The sequence below is a fragment of the Talpa occidentalis genome, unplaced genomic scaffold (genome assembly GCF_014898055.3).
Source record: "Talpa occidentalis isolate TD23 unplaced genomic scaffold, MPIMG_talOcc4v2.1 talOcc4.12, whole genome shotgun sequence".
Classification (NCBI taxonomy): domain Eukaryota; kingdom Metazoa; phylum Chordata; class Mammalia; order Eulipotyphla; family Talpidae; genus Talpa; species Talpa occidentalis.
Window position 1 is genome coordinate 18488402 of NW_023601212.1, and position 21108 is coordinate 18509509.

Genomic DNA, 21108 nt, shown 5'->3' on the forward strand with positions numbered 1-21108 from the left:
AGCAGAATAGGCAGATCGACTGAAATCTACTGCTGAGGGGAGCAGGGGGCAAGTCAGGACAGGTCTGCTGCACCATGTGGGTTGCTCCCTGGCTGGGGATTGAATTCGCACTGCAGCGGCTGCAGACAGCTTTGTAGGTTGCATCTTAACCCCTTGAGCCACCAAGGAGGCCCTGGAAGTTGTGTTTTTTAAAATAATTTGTGTTGTTTTCTTGCCATCCTAATACTCTTCTCTTGACAATTCTAGTTTGTAGCAGAATTTTTAAGGTGGAATAGAGTTTAGTGATTATCAGTAGTTCAAAGCCCTTATTTTTACAAACAAGAAAACACACCCAGAGAGGGGACGTGACCCAGACAGGGCCCCACAGCGGTCACAAACAGAAAAGCTCGGGATTATTCCTCCCAGAGCATGTTCACAGCTGGACTTTTGCTTCCTTCCATTTAGTCCACGAGGGCGGAGGTGGTCAGGGACAAGACAAGGCTGGCTGTGTCTTGGTCCAGGTGGGGAAACCAAGGTCTAGAGCCATTTGGTAGTTTTCCCAGACTGAGGTAGCCGGCACAGGCATGCTGATCTCTGCTCTTGCCCCACGTCTCAGCACAGTGGCCGTCACGGGAGGGGGTGGGGGCAGGCTGTTGGGGGTTTCAGGACTCAAGGGGCCTGGACAGGGAGACGGGGGAAGAGAGGCTACCTGCTGATCCCACCTTCTGTCTTAGGCAAGACCCTTGACCCGCTACCTGCCCATCCGGAAGGAGGACTTTGACCTGAAGACCCACATCGAGTCTTCAGGCCATGGCGTTGATACTTGCCTGCACGTGGTGCTCAGCAGCAAGGTACAGGACGCACACGGCCCTGGGGGCTTGGGGAGAGGACTCCATGGTGAGAGGCATCTCCTAGGGCCTTGGAATAGTGGCCTCAGTGCCTGCCCTGACACCAGAGGCACTTGTCCCAGGACCTGGTATGCTGCAGAGAGGCTAGGGATGGCACCTTTGGAGCTGCTCAGGGAAGAAAGACTTAGGGACCGTGCCTCGGGGTCCTTCCTTACTCCTGCTTCCCACCAGGTCTGCCGTGGCTACTTGGTAAAGATGGGCGGCAAGATTAAATCTTGGAAGAAGCGCTGGTTTGTGTTCGACCGGCTCAAGCGCACCCTTTCCTATTACGTGGGTGAGTTCTCACAAGTCTGAGACAGAACTGGGCCCCCCAGGCTGTCTCACCTGGGCCAGCTGGCCTGCTGGAAAGAGGCCAAGGCTGAGTGAGTACCCAGGCTTGTCCCCTCCCTCCCTGAAAACGCAGTGGGGGCCTGGTTTGCCTCCACTTACTGGGTCATTCATTTGGCAATGTTGCTCTGCACCTAACAAGTTCCAGGCATTGTTCTAGGCTTTTGTGATAAGTGTGACAGCCACTGCTGTCCCCTGGAGCTGCTTGTTGGGAAGGCAGGTACTGACCGAGGAATTAAAACAAAGCCTGTCGGGCATGCTCTAGATGCATGCTGTGCGTGCACAGGCCCCGTGGACTCCCCTTGGGCAAGTTCCCGCAAAGACTGAGACTTAATGGCTGGCTGGCTGGGTGGTTTCCAATCTTACGTGACTGCAAATACCGCTGACATGAAGCTCATACACTTGTTTTGTCCGTGTGTAAGATAACATTCTGGTAAGCGTCATCATCGGCTCAAAGGGCAACCACTTTCCTAACCCCGGCGGCTACAGGCAAATCCATAGGGGCTGGACGGGACACACCCCACCTGCCATTTGTTAGCCTACCTGTTTCTCCAGGTAGGTGGGAAGTGGTGCCTCGGTGGCGCTCTCCTCTGCATCTCTGTGAGGCTGACCCTATCTTTAGGGCCCTGCTCTGTCTTAGTTTTGGGAGGCACCCCGCTTCCCAGGCAGGGACACTCCATTTGAACAGATCTTGACCTGAAGTACGACAGGCCTCAGCCTGGCCCTTCTTTCCTTTGCAGATAAGCATGAGACGAAGCTGAAGGGGGTCATCTACTTCCAGGCCATCGAGGAAGTGTACTACGACCACCTGCGCAGTGCGGCCAAGGTGAGGGGCAGAGGGCAGCCCTGGGACCGGGTGGGCCCTGAGGCCACAGGAGCAAAGGTCTCCAGCGTCCCCTCTTTGGGGGCCTGGACCCATTCCTGTTCTCTTTGTAAACCTGCTCTTCCTCTCTCCCTCTCCCCTTCCCAGAAGAGGTTTTTCAGCTTCACTATGGTGACTGAGGTACCTCTCCCCACTTCCCTGTAACCAGAACTACCATACATTAACGCCGCCTCTACCCATTCCCCTGATTCTTTACTCTCCCTGTAACCCCGCCCCATCCCCCCGGGGCCTGAGGCATGAGGGTGGATGGCAGGAAGCCCCAGAGGCCTCCCTCCGGCCCTGCGGACAGGATGGCTGAGAGGGGAGTAGGAGCCCGGCCTGGGTGGGGAGGGGTGACAGGCAGATGTTTGCGTCCACCCTAAGGCCATAGCCTCCTTTCTGCTAAGCCCCAGATGCCTGCCCCTGTCCTGGGGCCCAGCACCCCACTTGTAGCTTTTTTCATCTGCCTCTTCTGTTGAGAGGATACTCTGGTCCTCTCTGCATATTCATTTTGGACCTGGGGGTACCAAGGAACAGTACCCCGACTGACAGCGTATGGCCCTGCAGGGGCCAGGGATGCCCAGGTGGGGGAAGGGACTGTCTCAGCGGAGCCCACATCCTGCCCCCACTCAGGACCCCGAGCTCGGTGGCGTCCTGGAGGGAGGGAGCGGAGGGGCAGATAGGGAGGCCAGTGAGGGGAAGTTTCCTGGACATTGAGGACCCCCTGTTCAGACCTTTCTCTTCCTCGGCAGAGCCCGAACCCAGCCCTCACCTTCTGCGTGAAGACCCACGACCGGCTCTACTACATGGTGGCACCGTCTGCGGAGGCCATGCGCATCTGGATGGACGTCATCGTCACCGGGGCTGAGGGCTACACTCAGTTCATGAACTGACCTGAGTGGAGCTCGGACCTCAGGCCACCCTGGGCCCACCCGCTGCTGCTCGGCTTGGTCCTGGAGGCCGCGGTGTGCTGGGCCACGGGCCTCTCAGGAGAGCCGTGGGCTTTTGTACAAAACGACTTCGTAATGACCAGCTCTGTGAGTTTCCGAGCTTGGGCCCCTCAAAGAGCCAGCCGGACCTAGAGCGTGGAGAAAGAGCCCAGACCTCGCAATGCCCTTTCAGGGGCTGGGCCAGAGCCGAGGAGCTGTCACAGACGTCTCAGCTCTCCCCTGGCGCCTGTGCTCCCCAGCCTGTGTTCTCATTTGTTAAGGACAAGTTATGGTACCAGAATCTGCCAAAGATCCCCTCTTGCCCAGCAGGCCTCGGGCGCTGAGCAGAGTGACATCCAGAGTGGGGTGACAGCTCAGGCAGTGTACTTCTCGAACCTCGCTCTACCCTGTTCCCCCGTTTATATTTTTTACTTGCTCAAGGGCCAGTGACCTCGGGTGTCACCCTTGAGGTTCCTGCCCCACCCCTTGTTGCAGACCCAGCCCGTGGTCCCCGTAGTAACTGCTGCATTGCCGTGGTTACATACCAATTGCCGCAGCTGCAGCCCCATCCGAGGTGCGTGCCACCATCTCTCCAGCCCAGGCCCCTGGGTGACTAGTGCTGGGGGACAGGACTGGGCCCCTGCTCCCTGCATCTCCAGGCCCTGCCACGCAGCCTGCCAGCCCCCCAGTCCAACCTCTCCCTTCCACTTGTGCCTTGCTTAGAGCCAGAAGGGATGAAACAGGGGAATCTAGATACCAGAGGAGCGAGGCACATGGACTGGCCGTCCTCGGGGTTCTCTGCAGGACTGAGGTGCTGACAGGGACGGAGGATGGTTCAGAGGCTCCCTGGGGAAAGCCCAAGCAAGAGAGGACGCACTAGAGCGGGAGGGCCCCCAATCCGGCTGCCTGCTCTCAGCCTCAGCAGAGGGTGGAAACAGAAAGCAGAGGACCAGGCAGCCAACCATCTGGCCTCAGCCCTTCACGCCTTAACACTAAGCCCCGCTCCCTGCCCTCCTCCTCAGCGCCGGCCCCATGGCTGCTGGGCCCGGGCTGGGTGTTTTTCAGTGTTTGTAAGCATCTCAGCAAAACAATAAAGCATTTGGAGTATGTTTGGGAAGCCAGGTGATGTGGGGCCGGGGCTGGGTTACATGGGGCGGGCAAGCTACGTTGTCTCACGAAGCAGGATTTCCACCTTCTTATTAAATGTGCCAGAAAGGACCCGGGCCCCCAACCCATGACCTCAGGTCCTTACCTTGTCCCCACGCCGCTGGCTGGGGAGCAGGAGGACATGGGGTCTCAAGCAGTGGAGGATGAAGAGGCGGGAGCAGGCAAGGCTCATACAGATTTAATAGTTGGGAGCCTGGGGAGGCGAAGGCAGACCCAGCAGTGAGGTCCATCACTGTGCCAGTAAGCTGAGGAGGAGGCTGAGCAGGAGCGCAGATGCAAGGCAGTGGGGCTCGAGGAAAGCCATCTGGGTTCCTGACGTCAGCTGGTCACCATAGAGGTCCAGGAGGATCATGGCTACTCCGTTCGTCCAGCCGAACCCCGTCTGGAGAGAAACACGGCCAATGGACAAGATGGAAGACTCCTCACCCCCGCCCCAGTCCTCGCATGAGGCTGTGGGATCTCCCACCAGAGGCACCGCTCAGGGTACTCCCCTTGGACCCACACACAGCGAGGTAACACGAACAGGATCCATTCAGGGGGCAAGAGAGCCATGGATGTGGGATGTCAGCCACTTACCTGAACTTCATACTCCCCTCCACCACCTGGCTGGCCTTTATCAATGTCATACTAGGGACAAGAGGACAGGTGCTAAGGTCAGGAGATACCCCAGTCCCACCACCCCAGTCCTTCAGGGGAAGGAAGAAATGGGATCCTCTTTGGAAGAAGCTGCTTTCCACAGCTGTTGCACCAGTTTTACATCCCCACGACCCGGCCCTCTGGGGAAGCTGGAAGGAAAGGCCTCAGCGCGCATCCATGCAGTGCCCAAGAATGGCCACCAGGTGCCGCTGCGGCGCCGGCCTGGGCTTCACAAAGCCTGACGCTCCCCCCATCTCACCACTGGGAGGAACCCCCTGACTGCGCTCGGCTCACCTTCTCATACATGGCTGACGTTTTGGCGTAGACGTCAAAGTTGGTGCGGATCCAGTTCTGGGCCAGCTGGAAAGCCACCTCCCGGGTCCGAGGTGAACGAGACTTGGCCAGACCTGGACCCCCGCCCCAGACACAGCCCTGAATCTCCAGAGCCCCCATCCCAGGGGAAGCCGAGGCCTGAGCCTTCCTCTCTCCAGGGGGGACAGAGGCCTGGGGCCTACGGCCTCCTGCCTGGAGCCCAGGCCAGCCTGCTCTTAGTCCAGGGCTCGGGAAGGGGGAGGGAAGCAGGCGGGTGGCATGAACGCTTGCTGCGAGGGGGCTGAGACGGCAGAGGAGCCAGAGAGGCCCCTGCCTCCGCCCTCCTCACCGTCACCTGTGGGGCTAGGCCCTGGGGTGGGCCCCGTCCCCGCCTGCCTACCTCTGATGACCAGGTCCTGCAGGGGCGCCCAGGCATTGGGGAGGTCCCACTGCTGGCCTGAGTTCTTGAGAGAGGACGGGATGCCACGCTTGTACTTCAGAATCTGCTTGGCCTAGAAGGTGGCAGACAATACTGTGACTGAGCGCAGGCTGGCACGGGGACCCAGGCTGCTGAGCCCCCTGAAGCCAGATGCTGCCCTGGCTGGGCCCGCTCTTCTTGCCCACAGCTGCCCCCTGCTGGCGCCAGTGGGGCATCCAGGCCAAGACCAGGGAGCAGCAGTGGGGCGGGGCTGCCCCTGTCCAGGGGTCCCTGCTCAGTCAGGCAGAGAGCAGTGGGCCTGTCCCTGGGGAGCAGCCCCGCCCCGCTGTGCCCTCACCTCCAGGTATTTCAGAGCCTTGTCTGGGGCCTCTGGGTCTGAGAAGCAGCCGGCCCAGAGAGGAGCGAGGTTGGTTGGGTAGAACTCTGTGTTCTTCTTTCCAGTGTCAAGGTCATAGTCAAACCAGGCGCCTTGCTCCTCGTCCCACAGGACAGCCTGCATGGCGGCCATGCGCTGCTCCCGCAGTTTTCTGTACTTCTCAGCCTGGGAGGTGTCCCCTAGAGCAGACTGCCTTCAGGCTGAGTGACCAGGGCCCGGGGCTCCACGCTTTGAGAACTCTACGCTGGCCACCTCCCACTCATTCCAAGCGCTATAAAAATACCAAGCACCCAGGGGGCATCCTGCCTGGAGCCCAACACCTTTCAGGCCTCTAGGACCTGCCATTCCTCGGGAATGGCCCTGTATTGCTCTAGGACCTGCACTGGCCTGTTCCCCTGGGCACTCCTCTGGGGGACACTGGCCCACAGCCGTGGGGGCAGAGGGAGAGGGAGTGGAGGGAGTTTGAATGGGTGAACTAAGGTGTCCTCTCAGGGGCCCTGAAAGGCCCTCCCAGTAAAAAATGGGGGAGTGAAGCCAAGAGTGGGCTGTTTGCATCTTGGCCTGGCCGCACTAGGGGTGGGGCTTGCACAGGCCGGATGCCCTTCCCCGGGGTCCTGCTTCCAGTTCTGTTGCCAAGGCTGAGGCAGCAGCCCAAGCGCACAAGCACCCCTGTTGTTCCCCGCCCTAGAGGGCGCCCACCTAGTCTGGAGTAGAAGTTGCTCATCAGCTCCTCCGCCTGGCAGAGGAAGGCATTGAGGTCGACGGGCACCAGTTTGCTGGTTCGGATGCTGCTGAGCAAGTCGGGATTGGGGCCTCCGAGGAACCAGCGTGAAGAGAAGTCCCAGCCGGACTCGGCCCCTGCCTTGAGCTCAGCCCAGAGAGTCTCCCGTCTGTCTGTGAGGGTGGGGACGCAGCAAGTGGGGCCCGGCCCGGCCACTGCAGGCCCCCAGCACCGCCCAGCCTCCCTCACCCAGTAGCCACTCACCTTCCGGCACGGTGTCCGCCAGCTCCACGTCTTTGCTGTAGGACTCTGGCCTGGCAGGAGAGCAGGCAGCCTGGCACCAGGAGACTCTCCGTCCCTCTGTGCCCAAGCAGGAGGCTGAGCCCTCTTGGCCCCGCAGCCCCTGAGTGCCCAGGGCTGTGAGTGTCCCCACCTGCGAGGGGGCCGACCATGGAGCTCCCGCCGGGTGGGGGTGTTCAGATGTCCCAACCGTCATCACAATGAGCTTGGGCGCCCGCCAGCCGCCTCACCTCGGGCCCCCATAAGGGACGTGATAGCGATTCAGGACGTAGCTCTTCCCCGCCACGCTCACGGAGAGGCTCCTGTTCCGGGCCCAGAAGTCCAATTCCAAGGCCAGGGTCTTGATGTTGTCCCTGGGGTGGAGCGGGAACCCCCTCAGTCCAGGCACAGCCCCCCACGCAGCTAGGAGGGCTCAGGGCTGGGGGGGGCAGACGGGCGGGGTGCCCACCGTAGGAAAGCCAGGTCCTGGGTGTGAGTCACGTAGCTGTGCATCATGAGGGTCAGGAGCGGGGGCTGGCTGCGCTGCAGGTAGTACACGCGGGCCCCGTTGGGGATGTGTCCGTATCTGCAGAGGACACGGGCTCATGCCGCTGCCTGGACACCAGTGCCCAGACCTGCCCGCTCCCCGCTCTGTTCCCCTCTCCACTCTGCCCAGAGGTGCCCGCACTACCTTTGCACCAGGGCCAGGAAGTTCTGCAGCATGCCCTTCACCGTCCGGGGCATCTCAGACAGGAGCAGCCCCTCCACGACCCAGTAGGAGTCCCTGGGGGAGGGGACAGCTCAGGTGGGCCCTGCCCGCCGCCTCTGCCCCTCACACCCAGGCCACACCCTGGTGCCCCCGCTGCTCAGGGCCCCCCCATCCCCACCCCGGAGCCTGGACCCCTGCACTCCCGGCCCCGCACCAGTAGTAGAACTCCACAAAGCGCCCTCCTGGCACGATGAAGGGGTGTTCCGAGTAGATCAGAGAGAAGCGCTCGGGCTGGCTGCCCACCTCCGGCTTCACCTGGAGTCAGGAGACAGGGCAGGGGAGCTGGGCCCCTGGGGCTGGGGGCTGGAGGAGGCAGGGGCAGCGGCGGGTTTGGAGCCTGGCAGCCAGGACCCCAGTTCTGGCTCAGCTGCTGCTCAGCTGGGTGGCCTTGGTCAAGGCCTGGGCTGCTCCCCGCCACGGCGGCCTCTGGGGTCCCCCACACAGCACCACAGTGAGTGGAGGCCCCACACCCAGCCTGCCTGGCAGGGCCTCACCCGCCAGCCACCACAGTGGGACCCAGGTGGGAGCTCTTTACCTCCACCCACCCCCACTGCCACCCCCACCCCAGGCCAGACTCAGGGTCCCCATTCTCTGCCCAGGGGTGGCTGAAACCCCAGCCCTCTCCCAGTGGGGCAGACATGGAGCCAGCGCACCAAGGGGCACCACGGTGGCACAGAGGAGGGCGGAGGCGTGTCCATGCCAGGCACTGCTGTCCTGCGTGCCCTCTCCGGCCCAGCGTGGGTTCAGTGGGGCAGGGTCAGCCTGTTGGTGACCCAGAGAGGAGCAGAGGGCCGGGCCCTGGGGGTCCCGCCGGCCCTGGGCGAGGCAGCAGCGCAGCTAGCAAAGGAGCTGGGAGGGCCCTCTGTGCCAGGGAGTGCCAGCGCCCTGGGGCCGGGCGGGAGGACGGGGCAGGTGTTCCTGGGCAGCCCCAGGCAGACCGCTGCCCTCTCTGAGCCTCGGGCCCGGGACAGACCGCGCCTCAGTGCCGAGCTGAGCACGGGGCTCTGTGGCAGCTGCTGTGCCGGCCGCTCCTGAGCGGAGACCTGGCCTGGGAGGCGCGGGGAAGAGTCCAGCAGGGCAGAGAGTGACCCCCGCTGGCGTGAGGGGCAGACCAGGTCACAGAGGAGGCTGGGTGTGCCCCCCCCCCAGAACGTCTTCCCAGAGCACGTGTGTTCAGGGCCCAAAGGTGGGGTGTGGGTATTGTCACAAAGCGAGTCCCAGTCTGTTCTGGAGGCAGCGTGGACCGCAGGCTGGATTCCCAGACCCATCCCCCCCGCGGAGGCCAAGGACCAGATACCTTCTTGCCCAGGTCCTTCCAGAGCTTGTGCAGCTTCTCTGCCCAGGCTCGAAGGCTGGGGTCGGAGATATTGTACAGCAGCTGAGGTCTGAAAGAGCGGGGTCAGGGAGGGGCTCTGCCGGGAGGGCCCTCTCCAGATCCCTGTCCAGGGTGGTACCTCTCTCTCCAGTCCTCAGGGAGCCAGGGGTCCAGTTCCTGCCCCTTGACCAGGAAGGATTGGCTGACAAATGCCTTTATCTCGTCCCGGGGGATGCTGTGGTTGTAGGCGGCGGCCAGCTCGTCGAAGCGCTGGAGGATTTGCGCTGGGGAACAGGCAGCAAGGAGGGGTCAGGAGGACCCCATGAACCCCTCCCTGATCAGAGGCCCCTCTCTCCCTGATCTTTGCCCCGTCTCAGGGGGAGGATCAGGAGAAGGTGGGCCCCCAGTTACCCACCTGGATCCCCGCTCATGGGCATGTCCACAAACTCCTTGTCATCCCTGTAGAGCTTGGCCATCTGAACTTGGTGCAGGAGCTCCCCGTGGCAGTAAATCTGGCTGCGGAGAAAGAGGGGACCACTGACAGGTCAGGCCACCACGACCCCGTGAGGACAGAAGGCCGGCTGCAGCCTGGGGCACGTTCCCTGGACTGGACATGGGCCAAGCGCGTGGGCCTTGCGATGGTAGCCCAGGACGTTTCTGGATGCAGTTTGATTACACGCCATGTGGGGCACAGTTACTGGCTTGCTCTTGGGTGTCAGTTCACTGCCTGTGACTAAAGGGCAAACTATTCCGGGAAGCTGAAATACCCACAATGCTTTGGGTGAGCTCAGAGCCACGCTGTTATAGAGAAGGCTCCTAGACCTCTGAGAGCGCCAAAGAGCTCCTTGATAAACCAGAGCTGGTTTGCAAAAGCCCACGCCCCTCGGGAGCGGGAGGAAGTACTTTTCCCGGTCACGAGCAGGCAGCCTCTCTCCCTCGGGCCTGACCTTGGAAGAACTTGAGGAGCCTGGAAGAACTTGAGGGATGTTGGGACCAACTCTACTGACCAGTAACAGGCCCCTTGCTTTGCTGATGGCCATTCCCAAATGGTCAGTGTCCTGTCTGGAAGGCCACTGAGATCAGACAGGCTGACGGAAATCTTTGAGGAAGGTAAGACTGCATCAGCTGAGTGGACTCTACCTGCTGTTTCCCTTGTGGCAAGAGAAGAATCGAAAGTCGCTATACCCTACCTTTGGGCTTTTACTGCTGCATGGGCAGCTGGGCAGTGAAAACGAAACAAAACAGGGGCTCCCTGGTGGTGCAGGCGATTGAGCGCAGCGCTGTGAAGCTGTCCGCAGCCTTTGCAGTGCGGGTTCAATCCCCGCCGGCTGCAGAGATACCCATATGCTGGGGCAGACCCCTCCTGTCTCGCCTGCTGCTCCCCTCAGCAGTGTTTTCAGTAAATCTGCCTGTTCTGTTCCCTACTCTGTCTCTGGTGAATCCTCTCACCCTCCCGCACATCTGGCCTGTACCTCGGTTCTTGTATAAAAATAAATCTTAAAAAAAAAAAAAAAAACCAGACTACTGAAGGGTTGCCCATGTGGCATCACTAGGGAAACTGAAGGGCATGTTAGAGGGTCTTTTCGTACCTGACTGTAGAGATGCCAGTGCTGAAAATAGAAGATGCTACACTGAAACCAGCTACTGCACCCCTCAGGACAGCCCACGGCTCCACCCACAGGCCGGTGTTGAGTGTGCTGAATGGACAGCGATGGTGGGGTCCCCCTGAGCGTGCTAATTTGATAGAGAATTGGAACAGGGGACTGAAGCCTTTGTTGTCTAAAAATGGGAGTGCAAACTGGTCCAACCACTATGGAGAGCTGTGTGGAGATTTCTGGACCTACTAAACATAGAGCTTCCATATGATCCAGCAATTCCACTCCTAGGTATTTACCCAAAGGACACAGAAACATCAATTCCAAAGAGCACCTGCACCCCTATGTTTATAGCAGCACTGTTTACAATAGCTAAGCTTTGGAAACAGCCCAAATGCCCAAAAATAGATGACTGGATCAAGAAGATGTGGTGCATATACACAGTGGAATATTACTCAGCAATCAAAAAAGATAAACTCATGGAATTTGCAGCAACATGGATGGCGCTGGAAGGGATCATGCTCAGCGAAATAAGCCAAAAAGAAAAAGAAAAATACCGGATGGTCTCACTCATAGCAGGAATCTAGAAAATCTAAATAAGGGACCAGGAAAATGAATAACTATAAGAAAGTAAAAATCAAAATCAACAAAAAACTATGAACCAGAGACACTCTATGGAGGGTGGGGGCGGGGAAAGGAGGGATTGGGGTCAAAGTAAGGGGGTTGCAATTTTATGGGGAATATAAAAATAAATTTAAAAAATTTTAAAAAATAAATAAAACTGATGATTTTGGGGGAAAAAATAAATAGAAAAAATAAATCAAATAAAATAGGGGGCCTCCCGGGTGGCGCAGCGGTTGAGCGCTGGGTTGCGAAACTGCCCGCGGCCTCGGCAGCACCGGTTCGATCCCCGGCTGCTCCCTGGCCACCAGAGGAGGGTCCCACATGGCGCGCAGACCTCTCCCGCCGCCCGCTGCTCCCCTCAGCAGTGTGCTTCGGTCCTTCTGCCTGCTCTGCTCCCCGCTCTGGCTCTGGTGAATTCTCTCACCCTCCCGCGCTTCTGACTGTACCCAGTGCTTGTATAAATTAATAAAAAAAAAAATAAAAAAAAATAAAATAGGGAGTGACAAAGGCGAGAAGGGCTGGTGACGCCTGCCCGAGTGTGTGTATCTGCTTTTCTAGGAACCGAGGGAGAGGGGGTGGGGAGGTTGCTGGTGGGAGATACAATTCTTCCCCTAACCCAATTATATCCACTTCCCACTTACATTCCTACCTGATACAGAGGCCCCAAGATCAGGCTGCCACTGGGGTGCCAGAAGCAGGGATGGTCCCCAAGCAAGAGACTGTAAGTCTCCTTTGAAACAGATGTCAGAATTCCTAAAGGCCTGATGGGCGACTCCTGCCTACACCCCATCTGGCTCCAGAGCGGCCAACACGAATGCAGCTGTGCAGACAGGTGGTAGGATCACCCCACGGCTGCACCTGCGTGACCCCAGCCTTGACAGATGGGCTGAGGGGTCTCAGGCCAGGCTGGTATTGCTGCCAGCACTCTAGACAGCACAGTGGCCAAAATTTAAGCCCCTTCCAAAGGTGGACAATTTTGGTAAAAATCAACGACAACTGGAAAGAGCAGCGGAGGGTGGAGGAGTGAATGATGGGTAGAGCACGAGAATGGGGAGCCCCACGTGACACGGGTGCCTGGGGAGCAGCTCAGACCAAGAGATGGATATCGTCTCTTAGCACCATCATGCCGGATGCCTGAGATGGTAAGGCCGTGTTTGCTGTGCCCGCCCTGGAGCCTGGCAGAGCTGAATGGAAGCCTGCAAGCTTGAGCAGCATCTTCCTTCGACATGATACGAGCTGGGCACCCTAGGTGCATGCCCGTGGCTTTTGGCTCCCAGTTTGCAGGTGCCAACTACTAATTTGGGAAAGTTGTGGGGAACTGCTTCCTACTGGGTATTTGAACTGTCTGGTCCACGACTCCTGGCAGACTAATCTCTGTGTAACAATAGGCCTTGAGGTCAAACGCCTAGAAAGGGCCCTGGCTGTAGTGGACAACACAGAGCACCGCGCCCAGCCCACTGGAGCTGTGCGCACACCTCAACCCCCCTGTTGGGCGGGACAGAAAGCCTTTAGCACAGAACAGGGGGGAAATGAGCTAATGGGATTAAAGCAGTAGACATCACACGGTACATCCAAATTCTCCTGGGGCACAGGCCCATCCCGAGACGAGGAAGGCGGAGGAGGCCTCAGAACACTCTCAAGGTGAGTGACAGCAATTCGGTTGTGACACCGGCTGCCTGGAGTCAGTGTGGACGCTGTAGGCTTCAGGGCATGGTCTAATCAAGCCCCCTCACTCAGCTCATTTCTGTAAGACACGGCGCGTGAGGTCTGAGTGGACCCTCAGAATGCCCATGTCCTCTCCCCTTGGAGTCAGGAAGCACCACCCAGCACAGCAGTTGTTCATGGGCCAGAAGCTTCAGTGGACCCTGGCGCCAGGGTTTCACGTGGGTCCCACGACACGGGCACGGCCTTGCTGGCCTCGCCTCATGGGTGAGCTCAGTCTCCAGCCCCTCCTGTGCCTGGAGGTTGGCCGATACCCTCTAATCACCTGACCACCCAAGACACGCCTGCTACTTGGCACTTCTACTAGCTTAGAGATTACTCCTGGGAGCTGAGGTCAAGGAAGGTGGCTGGGGCAGGAGGGTGGGGGTGGGCAAAATGGATAAAGGGGGCTAAAGAGGCACAAACTTCCAGTGACAAACCAAGTCACAGGGGTGTGCTGCACAGCGCGGGGTCACGGGCACTATCACCAGTTTGAAAACTGCTACAAGACGGCAAATGTCTCATGGCCATGAGTTTACAAATGTCAAATCACTTGTATGACTGAAGCGGAGAGGATGTGCACGTCAATTCTACTTCAATCAAAAAAAGATAAATTATTAGAAAATGGGTCACACTGGGCCTCCCTGGTGGCATGGGAGTTAAGTCTCCGTGCTCTCAAGCTATCGCCAGCCACTGGGACACGAGTTCGATCCGCGGCCAGGGAGCTGACCCACACGGCACAGCAGACCTCTCCCGTCTCCCCCGCTGCTCCCCTCAGCAGTGTATTTCAGTCAGTCTGCCTGTCCTGCTCCCCACTCTGTCTCTGGTGAATCCTCTCACCCCCCACATCTCTGGTCTGCACCCCAGCTCTTGTATGCATAAATGAATCTTGAAAGAAAAAAAAAAAAAGACAGTCTTTAAAAAAAACTAAGTGCCATTCTACAAATGTTCTGGAAGTGGATACTGGAAGCTGGTGCGAGTTCTCTGTTGGACTCTGCCCTCGGACACGCTTGCTTTCTCTGCGCTCATCTAAGTTATTACAGGGAAACCACTGATAATGATATTACAGGGAAAACACTGATAACCACTGCGACAAGTAACTCACTGTGGCTGGGGGACCTACTTCCACTTTGGGGGCAACAACCTAAACAAAACACTTGGTCATCTATTATGCCGACTCTCTGAAATCCCCGTAATATTGCACAGAACAAAACCCTATAACTGGGGGTCTCCCTGGTGGCGCAGGGCTTAAAGACACAGCTCACGCTGCAGCCAGCCACTGCAGCATGAGTTCGATCCCACATGGCGCAGCAGACCTTTCCTGTCCCGCCCCCTGCTCCCCTCAGCAGGATATTTCAGTAGATCTGCCTGTTCTGCTCCCCACTCTGTCTCTGAGGAATCCTCTTACCGCCCCCCACCCTGCACCTCTGGCCTACACCCCAGTTATTGTATTCATAAATAAAATCTTTTTTTTAAAAAACTGCCCCGACGAATGACCCCAGGCATATTCTTCCCCCTCAGCCCCCCCAATTATCCTTGGCAAGTCCTATCATCTCAAGCGTCAGAGTACATCCCATGCTGAACCATTCCTCACTTTCCTGGGTCTACCACCAGGTCCCGAGCCCTGGTGTTCTCTTCTCAGGAGCCTCCTTTTCTGCCTTGGCCTGTTCCCACTTCTGCCTCAACTACATGAGCCTTCTTTCCGATCCTTCAACAGCAGCCTCACGTGACAGAGTGCCTGGGAGCAGCTCAGAGCAAGAGATGAATATCGTCTCTTAGCACTATCATACCACATAACCGAGCTGGTAAGGCCGTGTTTGCTGTGCCCGCCCTGGAGCCTGGCAGAGCTGAATGGAAGCCTGCGAGCTTGAGCAGCACCTTCCTGGGGGACACTTTGCACTGCAATTTCCACGCCCGGGCTGCCTTCTCCCAGACCCGCACAGGGAAGCTTCCTTCCATAATTCTGCTCAAACATCAGCTGCTCAGAGGAAAATTCCCTCCCCGTCCCACCAGAGACACCCTCGCTTACCCCACCAGCAGCTCCCTGACTTCACTTTACTTGTAATCTCATTGTTATTTACCGTCATTCATCACTTTCCTTGCTGAGGTAAGGCCCATGAAGGCAGGGACCTTGCTTTTCCTGTTCACTGCTGCCGCCCAAGGAGAAGCTAGAGCTCCACAAATCCATGTTGAATGAGAGAGGGCAATGCCCTGTGAGTCAGGGAGGCAGGTCCCTGGTCTCTATTATTTGGAGATAGAAACTGAGGCTCAGGAAAGAGGTTTGACTTGCCCAAACGGAGGCCAGAGGTTCTTTTCAAGCTCCTAGGAGCTCCCCTCACATCCATATTAGGGAAACTGGGTAGAAAGTTTTGGAGAACGACCCTGGGAAGAGTGCTGCCCAGTTCAAGGAGCAGCAGGCGGGAGGGCAGAGGAAGGGCAGCAGGGACAGGGGAGGGAGAGGAAGGGTGGGTTCTGGCCAGCAGGCTCCTCTGTCTTTCCCCAGCACTAACATTTAGTGCACCCTCCGCCCCACCCCCCCACAGCCTGCTACTCAGGAAGTCTAATGCACTTCCTTTCCTCGGAAGTGCACCCCCACCTTGCCCCTAAGATCTCACAACCTCTAGACCCCAGACTTCCTGCCCCCTGCCCAGCCACCTTCTCACCCCTACCTATCACAGGGCGGTGGGAGGGCCTGCTGGGTCCCCAGCACCAGCCCCAGCAGGAACAGTGGGAACAGCAACCTCATCTTCCCAGGCATGATGGCTGAGTGAGCAAGTCCAGGCACCTCTGCTCCCTGGACACAGGCTGGCACCCCTGCTTAGCCAAGGCAGCCAAAGTCCATATTTGAGGCGTGGCCACTGAAGAGGCTGTATACCTGGTCTATGCATGGCCTGCTTGCCACTCCTACTCACAGAGGTCTCCCTGAACCCACTTTGTACTTTTTCTCCTCTTCTGCTTCAGTCTCAGCTGTTGCCACCTGCTTGGGTGCTTCCCTCAGAGTCCTATGGTGGGGGTAGAGTGGGAGAGTGGGCTTCTGAGTGTGAGGGACATACTTAGGCCATTCGTTCATGAGCCAGATGCCCAAACTATTACCTGGGGAGGATACCATTCCCATTAGCACTTCAAATGCAGTGATTCAAGATTCTGTCCTGAGTGCAGCATGATACTTGCAATCACCTCTGAGAAATGCTGTGGGGGCCAGGAGAGCATAGCCATCCGGTCTGGGGAAGAGCCAGGAAGACCCAATATAGTCATGACACTGGCAATGGGTTCTGAAGGTCACTTAGAAGTTTGCCAAGGGATGGGCCTCCCCTGGTGGCGCAGGCGGTTGAGCACAGCACTGTGAAGCTGTCTGCAGCCTCTGCAGCACCAATTTGATCCTGGCTGGCCAGCGAGGGTACCACATGACACGGCAGACCTCTCCTGTCGCGCCCGCTGCTCCCCTCAGCAGTGTATTTCGTCAGCCTGCCTGTTCTGTTCCCCGCTTTGTCTCTGGTGAATCCTCTCACCCTCCTGCGCATCTGGCCTGTACCCCAGTTCTTGTATAAATAAAAAATAAATAAATCTTTAAAAAAGGGGGGCTGGGAACCACACTGCTGTCTGCAGAGCATACCTTTCAGGGAATATGAGCAACTCGGCCTGGGCCAGGTAGAACTCGGGGTTTTGTACAGGGGTAAAGGATGCTAGATAGGCTGGATGGGCCCCAGTAGCCTTGGCCAAGTCAAGGAGGCAGTAGGTTCGCCAGTGAGGGTGCCCGCAGAAAAGTTGTGAGTGGATGCAGCAGGATTAGATTTGCTCCAGGAAGCGCCCCACCTTGGCATTAGGGAAGTGGAGTTGAAGGGGCAGAGGGAGGGTGGGGCCAGGAGGCTAATAGGAGGCTGTTGCTTTGATCCAGGCCTAAAAGGACAGCGGGGTGGAGGGGCCTGGCACAAGGGCAGGGGCATTCTGCCAGCCCCACCTTTTGAGATCGGTGATGGCATGGCCTTGCCTTTGTGACTCACACTTGCTTTTCATGGGCCCGAACACATTTGCCGGAAGACAGATGGACCCAGTCCTGTGCTTCCCCTGACAAAGCCCCCGTCCCTCTCCCGAAAAGTCACCTCTGCTCTGGTTGCCCACCTCCTTCCTGCTCTGCCTCCATTCTTCTTGGATTTTTTATCATGAATATAAATGTATATGAAATTTGCCGTGCCAACCATTTCTAAACAATTATATTGAAATTTCATTATATTCACAATGTTGTGGCACTAGCACCATCACCTATTTCTAAACCTTATAGAGCATGCTTATTTATGTTTATACATGCACTGGGTACAGTCAGCGCTATTCACCAGAGCCAGAGCGGGGAGCAGAGCACAGAAGGACGAAGTACACTTAGCACGGCTCTGCGCGCCATGTGACCCTCCTCCGGTGGCCAGCAGCCGGGGATCGAACCGGCGCCGCAGAGGCAGCTCGCAACCAGCGCTCCCGCTGCGCCACCGGGAGCCCTATTTCTAAACCTTTTAAAAGATCATCCCGCACATACACTGACATCCAGCAATAACTCCTCAGCCCCTGTGCCCCACTAGCCACTAACCTACTTTCTGGCTCTAGGACTTTACCTATTCTAGGTACTTCACATAAGTAGAAACGCCATATTGGTACTATCTGTCTGGCTTAGTTTGCTTAGCATACTGTTTCAAGGTACATCGGAATACCATATTTTTAAAGGTTTATAACATTCGGTTGCATGAATACACATTGTTAATTCACCTGTCAATGGACCCCTTGGGTTGCTTCCAGGAGGCGCTTTGGCTAGTGAGGCTATGCGGCTACAAACACGGGTGTTCAAGTCCCTGCTTTCATTCTTTTCCATCTATAGCCAGAAGACTTGCTGGGCCATGTGGTAACTATATTTAATTTCTGAGGAAGGGGTAGTCAGTCCTCCACAGCAACTGCACCAGTTTTACATCCCCACGACCCGGCCCTCTGGGGAAGCTGGAAGGAAAGGCCTCAGCGCGCATCCATGCAGTGCCCAAGAATGGCCACCAGGTGCCGCTGCGGCGCCGGCCTGGGCTTCACAAAGCCTGACGCTCCCCCCATCTCACCACCGGGAGGAACCCCCTGACTGCGCTCGGCTCACCTTCTCATACATGGCTGACGTTTTGGCGTAGACGTCAAAGTTGGTGCGGATCCAGTTCTGGGCCAGCTGGAAAGCCACCTCCCGGGTCCGAGGTGAACGAGACTTGGCCAGACCTGGACCCCCGCCCCAGACACAGCCCTGAATCTCCAGAGCCCCCATCCCAGGGGAAGCCGAGGCCTGAGCCTTCCTCTCTCCAGGGGGGACAGAGGCCTGGGGCCTACGGCCTCCTGCCTGGAGCCCGAGGCCAGCCTGCTCTTAGTCCAGGGCTCGGGAAGGGGGAGGGAAGCAGGCGGGTGGCATGAACGCTTGCTGCGAGGGGGCTGAGACGGCAGAGGAGCCAGAGAGGCCCCTGCCTCCGCCCTCCTCACCGTCACCTGTGGGGCTAGGCCCTGGGGTGGGCCCCGTCCCCGCCTGCCTACCTCTGATGACCAGGTCCTGCAGGGGCGCCCAGGCATTGGGGAGGTCCCACTGCTGGCCTGAGTTCTTGAGAGAGGACGGGATGCCACGCTTGTACTTCAGAATCTGCTTGGCCTAGAAGGTGGCAGACAATACTGTGACTGAGCGCAGGCTGGCACGGGGACCCAGGCTGCTGAGCCCCCTGAAGCCAGATGCTGCCCTGGCTGGGCCCGCTCTTCTTGCCCACAGCTGCCCCCTGCTGGCGCCAGTGGGGCATCCAGGCCAAGACCAGGGAGCAGCAGTGGGGCGGGGCTGCCCCTGTCCAGGGGTCCCTGCTCAGTCAGGCAGAGAGCAGTGGGCCTGTCCCTGGGGAGCAGCCCCGCCCCACTGTGCCCTCACCTCCAGGTATTTCAGAGCCTTGTCTGGGGCCTCTGGGTCTGAGAAGCAGCCGGCCCAGAGAGGAGCGAGGTTGGTTGGGTAGAACTCTGTGTTCTTGGGCCTCCCTGGCAGCACAAGGGGTTAAGATGCAACACTATGAAGCTATTTCCGCAGCCTCTGCAGCACGAGTTCCATCCCCCAGGCCAGCCAGGGAACAACCCACATGGCGCAACTGACCTCTCCTGTCTCGCCTGCTGCTCCCCTCAGCAGTTTTTTTTTTTTTTTTTTTTTCAGTAGATCTGCCTGTTCTGCTCCCCACTCTGTCTCTGGTGAATCCTCTCTCCCCCCCACTCCTCTGGCCTGTACCCCAGTTCTTGTATGCATAAATAAATCTTTGGAAAAAAAAAAAAAACCTCTGTGTTCTTTCCAGTGTCAAGGTCATAGTCAAACCAGGCACATTTCTCATCCCACAGGGCAGCCTGCATGGCAGCCAGGCGCTGCTCCCGCAGTTTTCTGCACTTCTCAGCCTGGGAGGTGTTCCCTAGAGTGGTACTGCCTTCAGGCTGAGTGACCAGGGTCTGGCACTTGGGCCCTAGAAGCACTCTAGGAAGAACATGAGGGAGGAGGGGCGTATCTCCTTCCAACCCCTCAGCTCCCTGGATCCTTCCCCAGCCTGGTCTGTCACCTCCTGGTCTGCCCCTCACGCCAGCGGGAGTCGCTCTCTGCCCTGCTGACTCTTCCCCGCGCCTCCCAGGCCAGGTCTCCGCTCAGGAGCAGCCGGCACAGCAGCTGCCACAGAGCCCCGTGCTCAGCTCGGCACTGAGGCGCGGTCTGTCCCAGGCCCGAGGCTCAGAGAGGGCAGCGGTCTGCCTGGGGCTGCCCAGGAACACCTGCCCCGTCCTCCCGCCCGGCCCCAGGGCGCTGGCACTCCCTGGCACAGAGGGCCCTCCCAGCTCCTTTGCTAGCTGCGCTGCTGCCTCGCCCAGGGCCGGCGGGACCCCCGGGGCCCGGCCCTCTGCTCCTCTCTGGGTCACCAACAGGCTGACCCTGCCCCACTGAACCCACGCTGGGCCGGAGAGGGCACGCAGGGCAGCAATGCCTGGCATGGACACGCCTCCGCCCTCCTCTGTGCCACCATGGTGCCCCTTGGTGCGCTGGCTCCATGTCTGCCCCACTGGGAGAGGGCTGGGGTTTCAGCCACCCCTGGGCAGAGAATGGGGACCCTGAGTCTCTGGCCTGGGGTGGGGGTGGCGATGGGGGTGGGTGGAGGTAAAGGGCTCCCACCTGGGTCCCACTGTGGTGGCTGGCGGGTGAGGCCCTGCCAGGCAGGCTGGGTGTGGGGCCTCCACTCACTGTGGCGCTGTGTGGGGGACCCCAGAGGCCGCCGTGGCGGGGAGCAGCCCAGGCCTTGACCAAGGCCACCCAGCTGAGCAACGGCTGAGCCAGAACTGGGGTCCTGGCTGCCAGGCTCCAAACCCGCCGCTGCCCCTGCCTCCTCCAGCCCCCAGCCCCAGGGGCCCAGCTCCCCTGCCCTGTCTCCTGACTCCAGGTGAAGCCGGAGGTGGGCAGCCAGCCCGAGCGCTTCTCTCTGATCTACTCGGAACACCCCTTCATCGTGCCAGGAGGGCGCTGTGTGGAGTTCTACTACTGGTGCGGGGCCAGGGCTGCGGGGCTGGGAGTGCAGGGGTCCAGGCCCGGGTGGGGGACCCTGAGCAGTGGGGGCACCCTGGCGTGGCCTGGGTGTGAGAGGCAGACGCGGCGGGCAGGGCCCACCTGAGCTGTCCCCTCCCAGACTCCTATGGCGGGGCTGGCGGGGCCTGGCGCAAGGGTAGCGGGGGTGGCGGGTACCTGGGCAGGCGGAGAGCGGAGCCTCGGCGGGAGCTGGCCTGGGCTGGGCACTGGCGTCCAGGCGTGGCCTGAGCCGCATCCTTCTCGGCGTTCGGACCTACCCCAACCTGGTGGGCGTGCTGTGGGCGACCTGAACCAGGTTGTTCTGATGGCGACTCGGGGAGCCAGAGACAGAACCAGGAGGGCGCCGCCTGGCCTGCCCTGCAGGAGCCCGACAGCCGGGAGCTCGGGAAAAGCCGTCTCCCAGCACCCTCTGAGGGGGCTGAGCAGGAAGGCGGAGGGGCTGCTCGAGCGGGCTCGGCAAGCGCCAGCTGCCGCTGAACTCACAGCTGTCCGCAATTTCACCCTGGAACATTCTTTGTTTTTAATTGGGCCTTAAAGACCCTAGAGGAGCCCGGCAGGCACAGGTGTTATCAGTGACCTAC

At 58.9% G+C, this 21108-nt stretch overlaps 2 protein-coding genes across 13 annotated transcripts in view; one reads left to right on the top strand and one right to left on the bottom strand.

Moving 5' to 3' along the window:
* The window catches only part of PHLDB1 (pleckstrin homology like domain family B member 1), a 45645-nt gene extending 40671 nt beyond the window's left edge, over positions 1-4974 (top strand). For 5 of the 11 annotated variants that reach the window (XM_037505389.2, XM_037505388.2, XM_037505391.2 and 2 more), the window contains 4 exons: positions 714-830; positions 1059-1161; positions 1955-2040; positions 2829-4974. In XM_037505389.2, coding sequence (XP_037361286.1) covers positions 714-830; positions 1059-1161; positions 1955-2040; positions 2829-2969 — 447 coding nt within the window. In that variant the 3' untranslated portion in view covers positions 2970-4974. The remainder of the gene's footprint in view (positions 1-713; positions 831-1058; positions 1162-1954; positions 2041-2828) is intronic. The other 6 variants (XM_037505385.2, XM_037505386.2, XM_037505392.2 and 3 more) reach the window with 2 other exon arrangements.
* TREH (trehalase) lies at positions 4337-18509 on the bottom strand. Of its 2 annotated transcripts, XM_037505397.2 has the most exons (16): positions 18481-18509; positions 18062-18174; positions 9435-9535; positions 9159-9303; positions 9002-9089; positions 7859-7959; positions 7627-7719; positions 7405-7521; positions 7187-7309; positions 6921-6970; positions 6635-6829; positions 5897-6114; positions 5521-5632; positions 5103-5215; positions 4749-4799; positions 4337-4554 (listed from the first exon to the last, which is right to left on the bottom strand). In XM_037505397.2, exons 2-16 carry the CDS (start codon positions 18067-18069, stop codon positions 4402-4404), a joined length of 1668 nt encoding a protein of 555 aa, XP_037361294.2. In that variant the 5' UTR covers positions 18070-18174; positions 18481-18509; the 3' UTR covers positions 4337-4401. The 2 variants fall into 2 exon arrangements, with proteins under 2 accessions (XP_037361294.2, XP_037361295.1); XM_037505398.2 differs by lacking the exons at positions 18062-18174; positions 18481-18509 and adding an exon at positions 15609-15723.
* Between the last annotated feature and the right edge of the window lie 2599 nt (positions 18510-21108).

Excerpts from the sequence above, each read along its gene's own strand:
- TREH (XM_037505398.2), bottom strand. The coding sequence starts at position 15,697 with ATGCCTGGGAAGATGAGGTTGCTGTTCCCACTGTTCCTGCTGGGGCTG. Across the intron at positions 9,090-9,158 it reads CCTGAGGACTGGAGAGAGAG|ACCTCAGCTGCTGTACAATA; the intron begins GTACCACCCTGG and ends CCGCTCTTTCAG. Across the intron at positions 6,830-6,920 it reads GGCGGACACCGTGCCGGAAG|ACAGACGGGAGACTCTCTGG; the intron begins GTGAGTGGCTAC and ends CCACCCTCACAG.